The sequence below is a fragment of the Myotis daubentonii genome, chromosome 2, assembly GCF_963259705.1.
Source record: "Myotis daubentonii chromosome 2, mMyoDau2.1, whole genome shotgun sequence".
NCBI classification, from domain to species: Eukaryota; Metazoa; Chordata; class Mammalia; order Chiroptera; family Vespertilionidae; genus Myotis; species Myotis daubentonii.
In genome coordinates this window covers 96,150,044-96,165,327 of record NC_081841.1, presented here as the reverse complement: position 1 = coordinate 96,165,327, position 15,284 = coordinate 96,150,044, and the positions used below count along the sequence as shown (strand labels likewise).

Below are 15,284 nucleotides of genomic sequence, written 5' to 3'. Positions count from 1 at the left end.
CTGTCTGGGGCATAGTTTATGGCCTCTCTGGAATGGGAGTAGTCTTATTTCCTTATTATTTAAGCAAGCAAGCATTTACAGAAGCCAAAATAGGGTTAAAATTTCAAACAGTAGCTTTTATATAAGATGGATGCTTCAGGAATCCTCTTCTAGAATGTCTCAATGTTTGGTGTCAAATTCTTTTTGTTAAAGTCCCTCCCTAGCCAGTTTGGCTCAGCTGATAAGAGTACCTGGGTTCGATTCTGGTCAAGGGCATATACAGGGTTACAGACTCAATCCCCCAGTGTTAGGCCTGCAGGAGGCAGCCAGTAAATTATTCTCTCTCCTCATTGATGTTTCTATTTCTCTCTTCTCTTTTTCTCTCCGAAATCAATAAAAGTATATTTTAAAAATAAAACCAGAGGTTCCAAGAGATTCCCCTAAATTGATGTGTATGCTGACACCAAACTGAAAGGGAAGCTGAGTGATATTTTTCTGGCTGCATCTGTCTCTGGAGGAACAGATGATCAAAAATCCCATCCCCAATGACACAGGCAGACTGAAATCAGACCTGAAATCCAGCCCACACAACCTACAAGCAGGTGGCACTTTAATGCTAGCCTTGGTCTTTTCTCAATTTCTATATGGGAAACTTGTTGGCTGGGATGGAGTGTGGAAACACGGAAGCAGATAATGGATTTGGAGTGGAGAAAGGGGACCAATTTGAAACAACTGTGAGGAAGAAAGGAGATGGAATGGATCTGAGAGCTCTGAGATGAAGGGAAATGGATGAAGCTTAAGGAAGGGAGTAGGAGAAACCTTCTTGGCTAGAAGAGAGCCAGGGACCTGAGGCTGCATGGCACTGGGCCTGGCCGGGGGACCACAGGCCGTGCCCACCACCCTGGTGCTGGACTGAGGGACCTCAGGCTGTGGGCCCGGCCCCGGGTCGGGGAACCTGATGGTGTGCTGGGCGACCTGAGGCTGCGCTCCCTGCCCAGCACAGCCTGACGAGGGTGAGGTTGGCCAGGTCTGGATCTCATCCAATGGGGGTGGGGCCAGCTGGGTCTGGGTCTTGCGCAATCTTGAGGTGCCATGGGTGGGCGGGGACTTGACTCTGGGTCCCTGGGCACACCCCAGACTCTGACAGGAGGAAGATTTTCATATACATTTTGCTACTTTTCTTTCATCCCTGACACTTCAGTTATAGAGAAAGGGCAAATAGCAATATTAAAATATTTCCTCTAATTAATCCTCTTTTAATGTGGACAAATTTCGTGCACCTGGCCACTAGTATTTTATAACTAATTTTTTTGCTACTTTTCCTTATAGTCATACCAGCCTTTTGCCATTTCTGGGCAGGAAATCTCCATGAGTTTACTTGTAAACTTTTCGTTATATATATATATATATATATATAATAAAAGGGTAATATGCAAGTCAACTGAACGGTGGAACGACTGGTAACTATGATGGGCACTGACCACTAGGGGGCAGATGCTCAACACAGCAGCTGCCCCCTGGTGGTCAGTGTGCTCCCACAGGGGAGTGCTGCTCAGCGAGAAGCCCTGAGCCAGGCTTACAGCTGGTGAGCTGCGGTTGCATTAAAAATGTCTGACTGCGGCTTAGGCCCGCTCCAGTTGGACATCCCCTGAGGGCTCCCGGACTGCTAAAGGGCACAGGCAGGGCTGAGGGACACTTTACCCCCCACCCTTCACCCCCAGTGCACAAATGTTGTGCACCGGGCCTCTAGTACAGTGATGGCGAACCTTTTGAGCTCGGCGTGTCAGCATTTGGAAAAACCCTAACTTAACTCTGGTGCCGTGTCACAAATAGAAATTTTTTGATATTTGCAACCATAGTAAAACAAAGATGTATATTTTTTATATTTATTTTATATATTTAAATGCCATTCAACAAAGAAAAATCAACCAAAAAATGAGTGTCATAGGTTTGCTATCACTGCTCTAGTATATTTCTAAAAGAGACTCTTAATTTACATACTTCTACATTAAAGTTTTTAAAATTATTTATTTTTTAAATTTATTTTCTTGTAAAGGGTGAGAGGATGGGGCAGTGAGTCTAACAGAGAGTGAATGCAGCCTTCCCAGGTGCTTGTTCTCTTCAGGCCGTCAGTGGATGGATGTTGCCCACTGACATGTGGGGGGCTGTCTGCTTTTCTCAACAGATTCAAATACTAATCTCTCCCAGAAATCTCACAGTCACACCCAGAGTCAGTGTTTCAGCAGCTAAATGGCTATCCAGTGGTACAAGCAAGTTGAAATATTAAATTGACCAGATTATTCTTCAGAGTTTTCTCAATCGCTTATAGTTCCTGTAAATAGATGCTTTGGAACTCTGATGGGATTTAGATTCATTTATCAGGAAAAACTTCCTCACAAATAATGGTATAGTCCCTCCAACAGTTGTATGATGATTTTTTTTTTAAGAGAGGGAGGGAGAGAGAGTGCCAGAGAAACATCAATGTGAGAGAGATACCTCAATTAGTTGCCTCTCTTACATGACCCATGTGAGGCTGGAACCTGTGACCTGGTGCATGGGACAACACTCCAACCAACTGAGCCACACGGGCCCCTCTTTTTATTAATAGGCCTTTAGGGTTAGAGAAATGGGGGTGAGAGAGAGAGAGAGAGAGAAGTTGATTTGTTCAACTCATTTTTGCCTACAATCCTTGATTATTGCTTGGGCACTGACCATGAACTGACTCTGAAACAGTGACGCATCTGCACCATGCTCCAGCCAACTGAGCTGCCTGGCCAGATCACTTTTTTTTCCCCAAATATTTTTTTACTTTAATGAAGCTGGTACAGACCATGCCCATTGAAAAGTCATATCCCTGGCTGAAATGTACAAATGAAATTTAAAAAGAGCAGCGTTCTGTTGCACACACTTCTGCACGAATAACTTTATTAAATGCTGATGAAAATTAAAACTTTTCCAGGATCTATCTTCTGACAAGATTTTTTTCTTTACTCTTAAATATAAATATAAATATAAATATAAATATATATATATATATATATATATATATATATATATATATATATATATATATATATATATTATTGATTTTTTACAGAGAGGAAGGGAGAGGGGTAGAGAGTTAGAAATATCCATGAGAGAGAAACATCGAACAGCTGCCTCCTGCACACCCCAAACTGGAGATGTGCCCTCAACCAAGGTACATGCCCTTGACCAGAATCGAACCCGGGACCCTTCAGTCCGCAGGCCAATGCTCTACCCACTGAACAAAACTGGCCAGGGCAAGATTTTCCTTTACTCTTTTTTTTAAAATAAATCTTTATTGTTCAGATTATTACATTTGTTCCTCTTTTTTCCCCCCATAACTCCCCTCCTCCCAGTTCCCGCCCCACCCTCCGCCCTCACTCCCCACCCACTGTCCTCATCCATAGGTGCAGGATTTTTGTCCAGTCTCTTCCCGCATCACCCACACCCCTTTCCCCCCCAAGAATAGTCAGTCCATTCCCTTTCTATGTCCCTGATTCTATTATGATCACCAGATTATTTGTTCACTTGATTCTTAGATTCACTTGTTGATAGTGCATGTTTGTTGTTCATAATTTGTATCTTTACCTTTTTCTTCTTCTTCCTGTTCTTAAAGGATACCTTTCAGCATTTCATATAATACTGGTTTGGTGGTGATGAACTCCTTTAGCTTTTCCTTATCTGTGAAGCTCTTTATCTGACCTTCGGTTCTGAATGATAGCTTTGCTGGATAAAGTAATCTTGGTTGTAGGTTCTTGGTATTCATCACTTTGAATATCTCTTGCCATTCCCTTCTGGCCTGCAAAGTTTCTGTTGAGAAATCAGCTGACAGTCGTATGGGTATTCCCTTGTAGGTAACTGAGTTTCTTTCTCTTGCTGCTTTTAGGATTTTCTCTTTGTCTTTTGCTATTGGAATTTTGATGATGATGTGTCTTGGTGTGGTCCTCTTTGGATTCATTTTGTTTGGGGTTCTCTGCACTTCCTGGACCTGTAAGTCTATTTCTTTCACCAGGTGGGGGAAGTTTTCTGTCATTATTTCTTCAAACAGGTTTTCAATATCTTGCTCTCTCTCATCTTCTGGCACCCCTATAATTCTGATGTTGGTACGCTTGAAGCTGTCCCAGAGGCTCCTTACACTATCTTCGTATTTTCGGATTCTTTTTTCATTTTGCTTTTCTGGTTGGGTGTTTTTTGCTTCTTCGCATTTCAAATCTTTGCCTTGATTCTTGCCCTCCTCTGGTCTGCTGTTGGGAGTCTGTATAGTATTCTTTATTTCAGTCAGTGTATGCTTAATTTCTAGTTGGTTCTTTATCATAACATCGAGGGTCTCATTAGATTTCTTGTAGATCTCATTAAGTTTATCGGAAGCTTCTAGAGAGTTCTTGAGAGACCTTAAAAGTGTGGTTCTAAACTCTTTATCTTCCATTGTAAATTTTGTCCTGTTTCTTTGTCTCCACATTTTTTTAATGCTTTCTTGGTGCACTCCCTAGTGGTCTTTGTGCACAGTCTTGTTGTAGTTAAGCCTTGATTGTTGTAGTTAATACTGGGGGGATTTGACCTCCAGGCCAACTGGCTGTGAGAGTCAGCTGTGTCTGCAGTGGGAAAAAGTCCTTTACTCTTAAAATGCTTTCTCTTCAGTAAAGCCATCTTTGGCGTCAGTCATAACTCTCACCTTATCTGTCATCTTGACTCCAACCTGATATTCCTCTTGTTTTGGTCCAGACCTTCAGATTTGAAAAGTAGCTTCAAGCTGATGAAAGGTCATAATTCCACAGTTGAGTTCACTGAAAAACTCCCACCTCCCACTAAAAGTCATAGTCCAGGAGTGAAGCAATCACATGCTAGAGCTTCCGGGCCTATTAGAAGTATTATGAACACTTGCATTGGTCCACCTCATTTATCACAAGCCTCAAAATGCACAGTCCTGAAAAGGGTGGCCTCCCTGTGCACACATTTAATATTTCAAAAGGAGAGGGCGATATGAAGGAGGCCGAGGCTTGATCACCAAAACTCAGCACAATGAAAACCAACAATAATGAATAATGGGCACTAGAATTCAAATTACCAGAGGTTTTAACAAGATGCGGGGGTGGGGGGTGTCACTTATCAATTCCATTTTGAACATCACATTACAAAATAATTATTTTTAACAATAAGAGAGGATTGAGGGAAAAGAAAAGAAAAAGTATATCTAAACCATTGAATAACCCCCTGGTTGTTCTTGATAAACTTCACTCACATCTTCCTCCTCCATTCCCAGTTCTCTTGGAGTGTGATTATCAACAATTCTCTGACCCTCCAAGAGAAACCTGAGCCAGTTCATTGGAACTCCCCATCTTAGCACTATTCTTTGAGTTTCTTGAGATGTGTTGTCATTTTCACTTTGAAGTGATTCTCACTGCTGTCCTTTCCAATGGCTTTGAGTTGAATGTACCCTTCTTCCTTCTTATTCCCTGTTGAGAGTTTTGCCTCCTGGTCACACATGTGCTTGGTGCTTCACCTGGGGTCTCAGCACAGAAGCAGCCTCTGGTAGGCAGGACCTCACTCCTGGGCTTACAAATCCTTCTCTTCCCCACAGCACAAGATCACTTTTTTTTGGTGATGCTTGAGGCCAATAATAAATTTGCCTAGATTGACTAATTCCTCTTAAGTTGCAAAATAGGTAGACTTTACTTCTAACTCCTTAAATATCTATAATCTATAATAATAAAAGGGGTGATATGCTAATTAGATAGGATGTCTTCTGGAAGTCCTTCCTGACAAAGGAGGGGCCAGAGGGAGGCCAGTTCAGGTACCGGGTACCTGTTGACGGCTGGAGCAGAGAAGCCCAGGTCCCAGGTGCCAGAGGGAAGCGGGTTCTGGCAGCCAGGGGAAGGAAGGCCTACTCTTGCATGACTTTTGAGCATCAGGCCTCTAGTTGTCATGATAAATGATTTGGTCTACCTGACATATCATTCATACAGGGAGGGAAGTGTTAATGCTGAATGAACTTTTAAGTGGTGATATCTTTTGGTCCTCAGAAACCTCTTATGACTTGCATGTTGCTTGTTTTTTTTACCAGAGTCCACAGCTGATTTCCAGAGGGGGCAACCTGACATTAGATACAGGAGAAGCTTACCAGTATAGGAAGACTGGACATCAGCTGATCTTGGGAACTCTTCTGGGAAGCTCCTAGTGACTTCCACTGGGAGGGAGGCCTGAGCAAACCTCAGCTTCTCACTATTCCTCACTCCTGGAGGATCACACTGACTGAAGGGAGTCTCTTCTGATAGTCACCTTCACTGCACCATGGCCTTTGCAGCTTCCCTGGCCGAGCTCCAAGCAGAGGCCAGCTGCCCCATCTGCCTGGATTACCTGAGAGACCCAGTGACCATTGCCTGTGGGCACAACTTCTGTTCCTCCTGCATCCACCAGCGCTGGAAAGATCTACAGGGCACCTTTCCCTGTCCTGTGTGCCTCTACCATTGCGCTGACAGGAGCATGGAGAAGAACACCCAATTATGTTACATGATTGAGATTTTTCAGCAGATTTCCACCTCAGGGAGCAAGAGGAAAATGCAGGAAGAAATACCCCTGTGTGGGAAGCACCATGAGGTTCTGACCCTGTTCTGTGAGAAAAGCCTGGAGCTGCTGTGTCCCCAGTGCAAGGGCTCCTTAGACCCCCAGGATCAGCCCCTGATCCCCATTGAGGAAGCAGCAGCTAGTCAGAGAGGGATGCTCAAAAGGCACATTGGGGTCCTCACTAACAGCCTTGAAAGTGATGAAACTGTATATAAAAAGCAAGTTGCAAATACTTGGGAAGTCAAGAGAAAGATGGAAAAATGGAGGGAGGAATTGGACTATGAATGTAACGAACTTAAGTATTTATTGGAAAGAGAGCGAGATGAAATTGATAACGATCTGCCTATAGAAGAGAATGATGTTGAAGAAAAACTAATTGAAAACGGAAAGCAAATTTCATACCATATATTCAGGTTAAACATTCTGTTAAGTGAAATAGAAGAGAAGTGTTTGCAGACAGGCCTGGCTTTACTCACAGGCATTGAAAGCATCCACAACAGCTATGGAAACATAGAGACCCCAGCAGTGTTTTCATATGAATTAAAGAGGAGTTGCTGTCTTCCCCCACACTACTTGGGCCTGCATAAAATGATCCGCGTGTTTCACGTAGATTTGACCCTGGATCCTGAAACTGCCCACCCAAGTCTCATTATATTAAGAGATAGAAAAAGTGTGATATATAGGACATCGTTTGGTTTTCATAATCCCCAGGCACTTACTTCTTACCCAGCTGTCCTGAGTTCTGAGGGATTTGATGCTGGCAGGCATTTTTGGGTGGTAAACATAGGAGGCACAGGGAAATGGTCCTTAGGTGTTTGTAAGGACTCTTTCCCCAGAAATACTCTATCACCATCATCCCCAAGCAATGGCTGTTGGACTCATACATTTGGCCCTTCCCATATAGGACAAGGAAAGATTGGTGTTTTCCTGGACTATGAGTTGGGAGAGGTTTCATTTTATAATTTGAAGACCTGCTCATTTTTGTACGGAATCACGGCTACATTTACAGGAAAACTTATGCCTTATTTCTCCATTGCATCTTCTTCAGAATCTCTTACAACCAGTATCATCAGAGTCTAGTGATGACAAATTTGAAAGAAATTTTGTATGTGCTTAGTTTCTACCCTTGCTGTTGAAAGAAATACTTCCAATAAAGAGCCTGATTCCAGTTTTGATGTTTGAATGTTGCAAGTTTGTAGGAGGCATCCTGCTCTCCTCCCTGATCTTACACCTGGGAAAGCTGATGAGAAAGTCCAGGTGCTCTATCCTTGGGGGTAGGGGGAAAGTGTCAATCAAACAAGCTTCTGCCAACAGCACCCAGTACCTGCCATGAACACCACAAGCTAGTCCCTTTCTCTGTGCTCTTAGACTTTTTGGGACCTACTGTAATACCCAGCCTTCTCTCCGTCCAAAACCTCATCATGTGAGTCATAAAATTTTTCATACTCTCATCCTATGTGCTGAGTCATCATCAGTGTGAGCTTTTGAAACCAATTTCAGATGGCTCCACCATGACTATGCAAGCTGGTCACCACCTTTTCCAGATATGAAGCCCCCCACCAGGGCTTCCTCCTCCGGCTTTGGGTTGTAACACACCCTGGTTCCCTAGGCAAGGGTGTCCTTGCAGCTTTGCTCTGCATTTGCTGAGTTCTATGGAGGCTGTGTTGTATATTTCACTGACCTAAGTCAGAAGTTTTGGTAAGAAAGATATTCTAGGCCAGCCAGTGATGCTCCCTCAGTGGCTGAGCATTGACCTATGAACCAGGAGTCAAGGGCACATGCCCTGGTTGCTGGCTCAATTCCCAGTAGGGGGCGTGCAGAGACAGCCAATGCATGATTCTCTCTCATCACTGATGTTTCTATGCCTTTCTCTCTTCCTTCCTTTCTGAAATCAAGAACATTTATGTTTTTAAAAAGAAATACATATTATTTACTTTTTATTATTTAAAAAATATTTTCCATATACATTTTTGGGAATTCTAATTGTCTTATTTTTGTTTCATGTTTTATTCAATTTTCATGTACAGGGCTGAGCAAAAGCAGGTTGACAGTAGTGATACAAATGTCTACACTAATAATAGACAAACATGTAAATTGACCCTACCTCATGAAGTGAGTAATAAACCATTTCATACCCTCTTGCTGTGTCTGTGCCAATAGCAGTCTTGACACCAGAACCAAATTTTGAGTCTTAGGTTTTGCCTATGTTATGTGGCCATAAAAATAGTTCTTAGAATGTCCCAGGATCCTAGGGGTTTTTTTGTGTCAACCATAGGTAGAAGAGGTACCTCAAAGAAGAAATGGGCTTAGAACACAACTTGTAGAGGCAAAAATAGGGTCCTTGGTGCTTAGATGTGAGGAAGGTCAAGGTGTGCCACCTCTTGGATGGGGAGGGGAGAGGGAAGGGCAAAGCAGGAGCCAGCCCCCAGGAGGGAGAGTGTGCTGGGTCCTGGGTACCCAGGGTTTTAAAGGTGGAGACTTTAGGGGAGGTCCCAGGGGAAGATCTCAAATAATGTACATCCGCTTTCCAGGTATGTCCTTCAAGGTCAGGGTCTCCACTGATTGGTTCTAGCCTGGGCAGGGGGTCATTACTCAATGCAGCTGGTCCTGAGGTCAGCTGTAGTGTTGGTTTTCTGATTTTGCTGCTTTTCTGGGCCTGGGGCTGGCCCATGGTCATTGCTCTGCTCATGTCTGTCAAACTGCCTACCACAGAGGGAACCCCTTGCACTGGGGGAGAACACACCTCACAGGAGAGGTGGCCCTGCCCCCTGCCATGACCTCATTTTAATTCTTTGGTGTCTTCTGTTCCCAGGAGCATGGCATATTTGTGTTTGTTTTGCAGCTACCAGGAGACAGGTGCTTTTATCCCTCCTTTTCTGAAATTATCTGTAATATTTTATTTGAGATTCCTCATTTCTCTGCAGAAAGGTGTGGGAATCCATTACAAATTCTTTTCAATTTTCAAAAAATTAAAGCATTGCATCAGCGATTCTTTCAAAAAAAAACCTAACACAAATATATCTCACTTTTATTTTTACATTGAGGAGGCATTGAATATTTTTTAAAAGTACATGAAATAAATCTACATAGCAAATGGGAAAAATATCTCTTACTTTAAAAATATGTATTTTTTATTGATGTTAGAGTGAGAAGATGGAAGAGGGAGACAGAGAGAAAATCGATGTGGAAGAAAAACATTGATTGCTTATGATGTAAGAGAGAAATATGGGTCAGTTGCGTCCCGTGCCCACCCTGACTGTGGATCTAACACACAACCTGGGAATGTGCCCTCACCAGCAATCAAACTGGCGACCTTTCAGTGCACAGGACAACACTCAAACAGCTGATCCACACTGGCCCAGTATACATTTTAAAAGTGTAAAAGGAATGCTCTGCTTCCCAGGAGCACACCTGAGCCTTCCCCCTCACCCATCCCCCACAGTCAGGCATCTCCTAAACTTTAAGGGATTTTATGAGGCTTGCAACCAGGGCAGCAGTGGGCAGTGCCCATTCCTCGCAGGAATGCCCTCCCTGAAGCCTGTCCCCAAGGCCCCCTTTTCTCTGACTTCTTAGTGAGCAAAGCAGCCCAGCCTAGGCTCATTCACCCAACCCTTCCCTGTTTATAAGCGTCCTCTAATATTCTCCTGGACTCATGTTGTGAATTCTTTCCTGTATGAAGTCAAAAACCCATACACCACTGGCTGGTCCTATGTAGACTGGTTCAGGGCCAGATACGCTTTCTGGTAAAACAAGGAGTAGCCCATTGTCTCTCTCACTGCTTCACAAGTAAACTAACTCACACACACACACACACACACACACACACACACACACACACACACTCACACACACCCCAAGTATAAAATTGCAAAAACCAAAAAAGTATAGAAATACAAGGGACATAGCACATTCATAATGTAAAATCAAACAAGAAAAAAAAAGGTTTTTGCTTGTATATCTATATATGAATAGTAAGCTCTTGAAATTACAGAAGAAACAGAAAAATTGTAATGCTGTGTAGTAGCGTAGAATCCTGGTGGTCTGGGTGCAAAAGCAATGTGCTTTTCAGTGTACTCTAGTATAATACCTGTGTTTTTACCAAAAATTATATATCATTCCTTTAAAAAACGCATACACAAGTTTATTTGGCATTCACTGGGAAATTGCTAGTATCCAGGTTATAGTGTTGCTGGTTAAAGGACACCCACTATCCTATTCATAGAATAGACAGCCATCCACATGGAGGAAGTCTCAAACCACATCATGTTTCTCTGTTGTCTGGGCTGTCAGTCTCTGATAATGGGAACTCCTGTGGGGATCTTTTCATCGAGGCTTCTAACACAGGGCCTCACATTTAGCAAAGGCTTATACAAGGCCTGCTGCATGAATAATTAAATGATATGTGTCCGGTGGACCCTAATATGCCAGGAGCCCTGGGATGAAGAGACAAAGAAGTCAATGAAAAATAGAGTGATGGGAAAGAAACTTGGATCCACCTCCATCTGAGGCAGTGAGAGGGAGAAGAAACTAGCCTGTTAAACGGGCCCAGGAAGTGCAGTCTGAGACCAGTCAGCAAGGTCTAGTTCAGCAGTGGGCAAACTACGGCCCGCGGGCCGCATCCGGCCCGTTCGGCTGTTCTATCCGGCCTGTGGAGCCGAAAGAGCGGAGGGTTCTCTTGCTCTCCCCTCCGCTCCTTCACCAGCAGCAGTGTTAACATGTATTAGTTCACACAAACACCCCATCCATGCTTTTGTTCCGGCCCTCCGGTCCAGTTTAAGAACCCATTGTGGCCCTCGAGTCAAAAAGTTTGCCCACCCCTGGTCTAGTTCCTAATGAATCAAAAAAAGTAAAATTCAGTAAAATCTATCCCAAGTCTGGCATGACAGTGTTGGAGGGCCAACCAATGAATCAGGATGTCATGGCTCAATATCTGGTGAAAACACATGCCCAGGTGTGGGCTCGATCCCCAGTGTTTTGTGTTCAGGAAGCAGCCAATGGCTGATTTTCTCATCGTTGATGTTTCTATCTTTCTCTCCCTTCCTCTCTGAAATCAATAAAACATATAAATAAAAACTATTCCAGTGTCGGAAACCAAAATCTCAGATACATTTGGAAATAAACTGAGAGCATTGTTAGAGAGGGAAAAGAAAAATGGCTTCTTCTTGAGAAGGGAGGAGACAAACAAATACATTCTTTACTTCATTTGGTCCAGAAAAATTTGTAATGTGGGAATAAATGTTTCTTGGGAGGTGATATAAAGGGTGGAGTAATCAGGTTTCTGTGTTTTATTATAGAGTCATTGTTTCTAGTGTCGCTACCAAATTATAGATGAAAGAAATGATCCTCACTTGAAGTAGTAGTAATAGCTATCATGTATGTTGTTCTTTCCCAGTTCCAGGCACTGTTTTCAAAAAGTTGGCATGTACAGCCTAGTCAGTGTGGCTTAATGGTTGAGTGTCGACCTACATACCATGAGATCATGGTTTAATTCCCTGTTAGGGCGTACGCCAGGGCTTGGGCTCAATCGCCAGTAGGGGACATACAGGAGGCAGCTGATCAATGATTCTCCCTTATCATTGATGTTTCTATTTCTCTCTCCCTCTGCCTTCCTCTTTGAAATCAATAAAAAATATATTTTAAAAATATAAGCTAGCCCTAGCTGTTTTGGCTCAGTGGATAAAGTGTCCACATGCAGATCAAAGGGTCCTGGGGGTGATTTCACTCAATGGCACATACCTGGGTTTTAGGCTCCTCCCAGGTTGGCCCTGGTCAGGGCTTGTGCAGGAGGCAACCAATTGACGTGTTTTTCTCTCACATCGCTGTTTCTCTCTGCCTTTCTCTCTCTCCCTAAAAATTAATGGGAAAATATCCTATGGTGAGGATTAAAAAGAAATAATAATAAATCAGATATTTTTCTTATTTTTGAAACCTCATCCGAGGACATGGTTATTGGTTTTAGAAAGAGAGAGAGAGAGAAAAAAAAACATTGATGAGAGAGAAACATTGATTGGTTGCTTCTCAAATGCATCATGACTGGAATCTAATTGGAAATATAGGCATTCACTCTGACATGGAATCAAATCAAGAACCTTTGGGTGTATGGTGTATGAGATGATTCTCTAACCAACTGACCCACACTGGTCAGAGCAAACCAAAACTCTTCTACCAGATCTTTTGGGTTTGAATCTACCACTTAAAATGTAAATGGGCACAGGGCTGAGTGGGAGATGGTTATGATGTTGATGCCATAAAAATTACCGAGTTAACACACAAGTTCTGTTCTGAAAATGTTTTGCCCTTGCCACATGACTCCATTGCTTGAAGCATCCCATTATGGGTTCAATCCCTGGTCACTCTAGTTGTGGGTTCCATCCCCAGTCAGGCATACCTCTCTCTCTCCTTCTCCATCTGTCCCTCCCTGTACCTCTCCCTGTCCCTGTCCCTGTCCCTGTCCCTCTCCCCCTCTGCCTCTTCTCTCTCTCTCTCTCTCTCTCTCTCTCTCTCTCTCTCTCTCTCTCTTGCTTTTTCTCTCTGACTCCCTCTCTCTAAGCATGCCCTCAGCTAAGGATTTAAAAAAGGTGTGTAATCCCCAGATCTTATTGTGGTTTTATGCTCAAATCACACCTTCGGTTCTTCAGCTCAGGCCTCCCTGGAAGAACAGGGTCCGCCAGACAGTTACACCTTCATTGCGCTGCACTAATATTCTACCAAGCAGCCTGGGGGTAGCAGCCATCCAGGCTTCTCTAGGGGTGTAATAGCAAACCCTTGGTTTGGTTGGGATAGAGACTCTCATATGTTCTGCCCATTGATCCTGAGAAAATTATCTGCACAAAGGCCCTTCTCTCCATCCTTCTTTTTGAAAGCCATTATGTTGGGCCCAAGTTGGAAAGGAAGCAAAGATTTTACTTTTATTAGTATTTTTATTTACATATATTTTTAGTGATTTCAGAGAGGAAGGGAGAGGGAGAGATAGAAACATCAATGATGAGAATCATTGATCAGCTGCCTCCTGCACTCCTCCAACTGGGGATTGACCTTGCAACCTGGGTATGTGCCCTTGACCTGAATCAAACCTGGAAACTCTTCAGTCTGCAGGCCAATGATCTATCCATTGAGTCAAACCAGTTAGGGCAAGATTTTACTTTTAATTTCAGTTTCTTCCTCAGCAAAATGGGATTAAAGGGTGTTGAGAAATTCAAGGGAGGATTATAAAGTGTAAATCAGATTATGCATATTAACAAGGTTACTCCCTCCTAGCTTTCAGGAATAAGAGGAGATCCCATCAAATAGACTTCTAAAGATCCTCCTATTACCACCCTTGCCCACAAGTCCCACCTCCAGGGAGGAGCTTTGGTGGGTGAGGTCTTAAAGAGATTCACCCTCCTAGTGGTATATATAGGCCAGGCTCACATTACTAAGCATTTAACTGGTAGGAGACTGGCTTCAGAGACTCTTCTTGGAGACACACTTCAGGGACTCACTCAAAGGAGCAGGCCCCAGGTAAGATGGGAGTCGGGATGATACTGGTGCAGGAGGTGGGACCAAACTAAGAGCCATGGAGGTATTGCTCCCCACCCTTGGCTTTCTGGGTGGCTACTCTAGCAGGGCCTTGACTTTACCTCATAAGTCAATCATCACTTGAATTCATGTTATTTTAAGACACATACTTTCATTATTGCTGGTGTCCCTCAGTTAGCCTTGCCCTACTTCATCTAAATGCTTGCAAAATATACAGATATCAGAATCCCAATCTGACCTATGGGGTAATGAATAACACTTATGTCAATACCCTTGTGGAAAGTGCTCTGAAGTGCTGGTCTGAAGCTGCCTGTGGGAATCCTCTTTCTATAATGTCTCAGTGTCTGGTGTCAAATTCTTTTTGTTTAAAACCAGAGGTTCTGCCCTAGTTGGTTTGGCTCAGTGGATAGAGCGCCTGGGTTCGATTCTGGTAAAGAGCATATACGTAGGCTACCGACTCCATCCCAAAGGTGGGGCACACAGGAGACAGCCTATAAATGATTCTCTCTAGTCATTGATGTTTCTATTTCTCTCTCTTCTCTTTTTTTCTCTGAAATCAATAAAAATATATTTAAAAAATAAAACCAGAGGTTCCAAGAGGTTTACCTAAATTGATGTGTATGCTGACACCAAACTGAAAGGGAAGCTGAGTTCTGTTTTCCTGGTTGCATCTGTCTCTGGAGGAACAGATGATTCAGGCAGACTGAGATCAGACCTGAAATCCAGCCCACATAACCTACAAGCAGATGGCACTTTAATGCCAGCCTTGGTCTTTTCTCAATATCAATTTATCTCAGTATGGGAGATTTGTTGGGTGGGGATGGGATGTGGGAACAGGGAAGCAGATGATGGATTTCGAGTGGAGAAAGGAGACCAGTTTGAAACAGCTGTGAGGGAGAAAGATGAAGTGGATCTGAGAACTCTGAGATGAAGGGAAATGGATGAAGCTTAAGGAAGGGAATAGGAGAAACCTTCTTGGCTAGAAGAGAGCAGAGAAACACTAAAATGGAATTCAAATGGTTAGGTTTTTAAAAGTAAATCATAGCCCTAACCGGTTTGGCTCAGTGGCTAGAGCGTCGGCCTGCGGACAGAAAGGTCCCAGGTTCAATTCCGGTCAAAGGCATGTACCTTGGTTGTGGGCACATCCCCACTAGGGGGTGTGAAGGAGGCAGCTGATCAATGATTCTCTCTTATCGATGTTT

The 15,284-nt window shown here is 43.4% G+C and overlaps 1 protein-coding gene and 1 pseudogene across 1 annotated transcript; one reads left to right on the top strand and one right to left on the bottom strand.

Annotated features, from left to right (window-relative positions):
* Positions 1-5,194: 5,194 nt before the first annotated feature.
* Positions 5,195-5,487, bottom strand: LOC132226244 (small ubiquitin-related modifier 1-like; annotated as a pseudogene).
* An 804-nt stretch (positions 5,488-6,291) lies between these two features.
* LOC132226243 (tripartite motif-containing protein 60-like) lies at positions 6,292-7,644 on the top strand. Its single transcript, XM_059681050.1, has one exon. It carries the CDS (start codon positions 6,292-6,294, stop codon positions 7,642-7,644), a length of 1,353 nt encoding a protein of 450 aa, XP_059537033.1.
* Positions 7,645-15,284: the final 7,640 nt, after the last annotated feature.

Bases quoted from the DNA above. Each gene is read 5' to 3' on its own strand.
- LOC132226243 (XM_059681050.1), top strand. From the start codon at position 6,292: ATGGCCTTTGCAGCTTCCCTGGCCGAGCTCCAAGCAGAGGCCAGCTGC.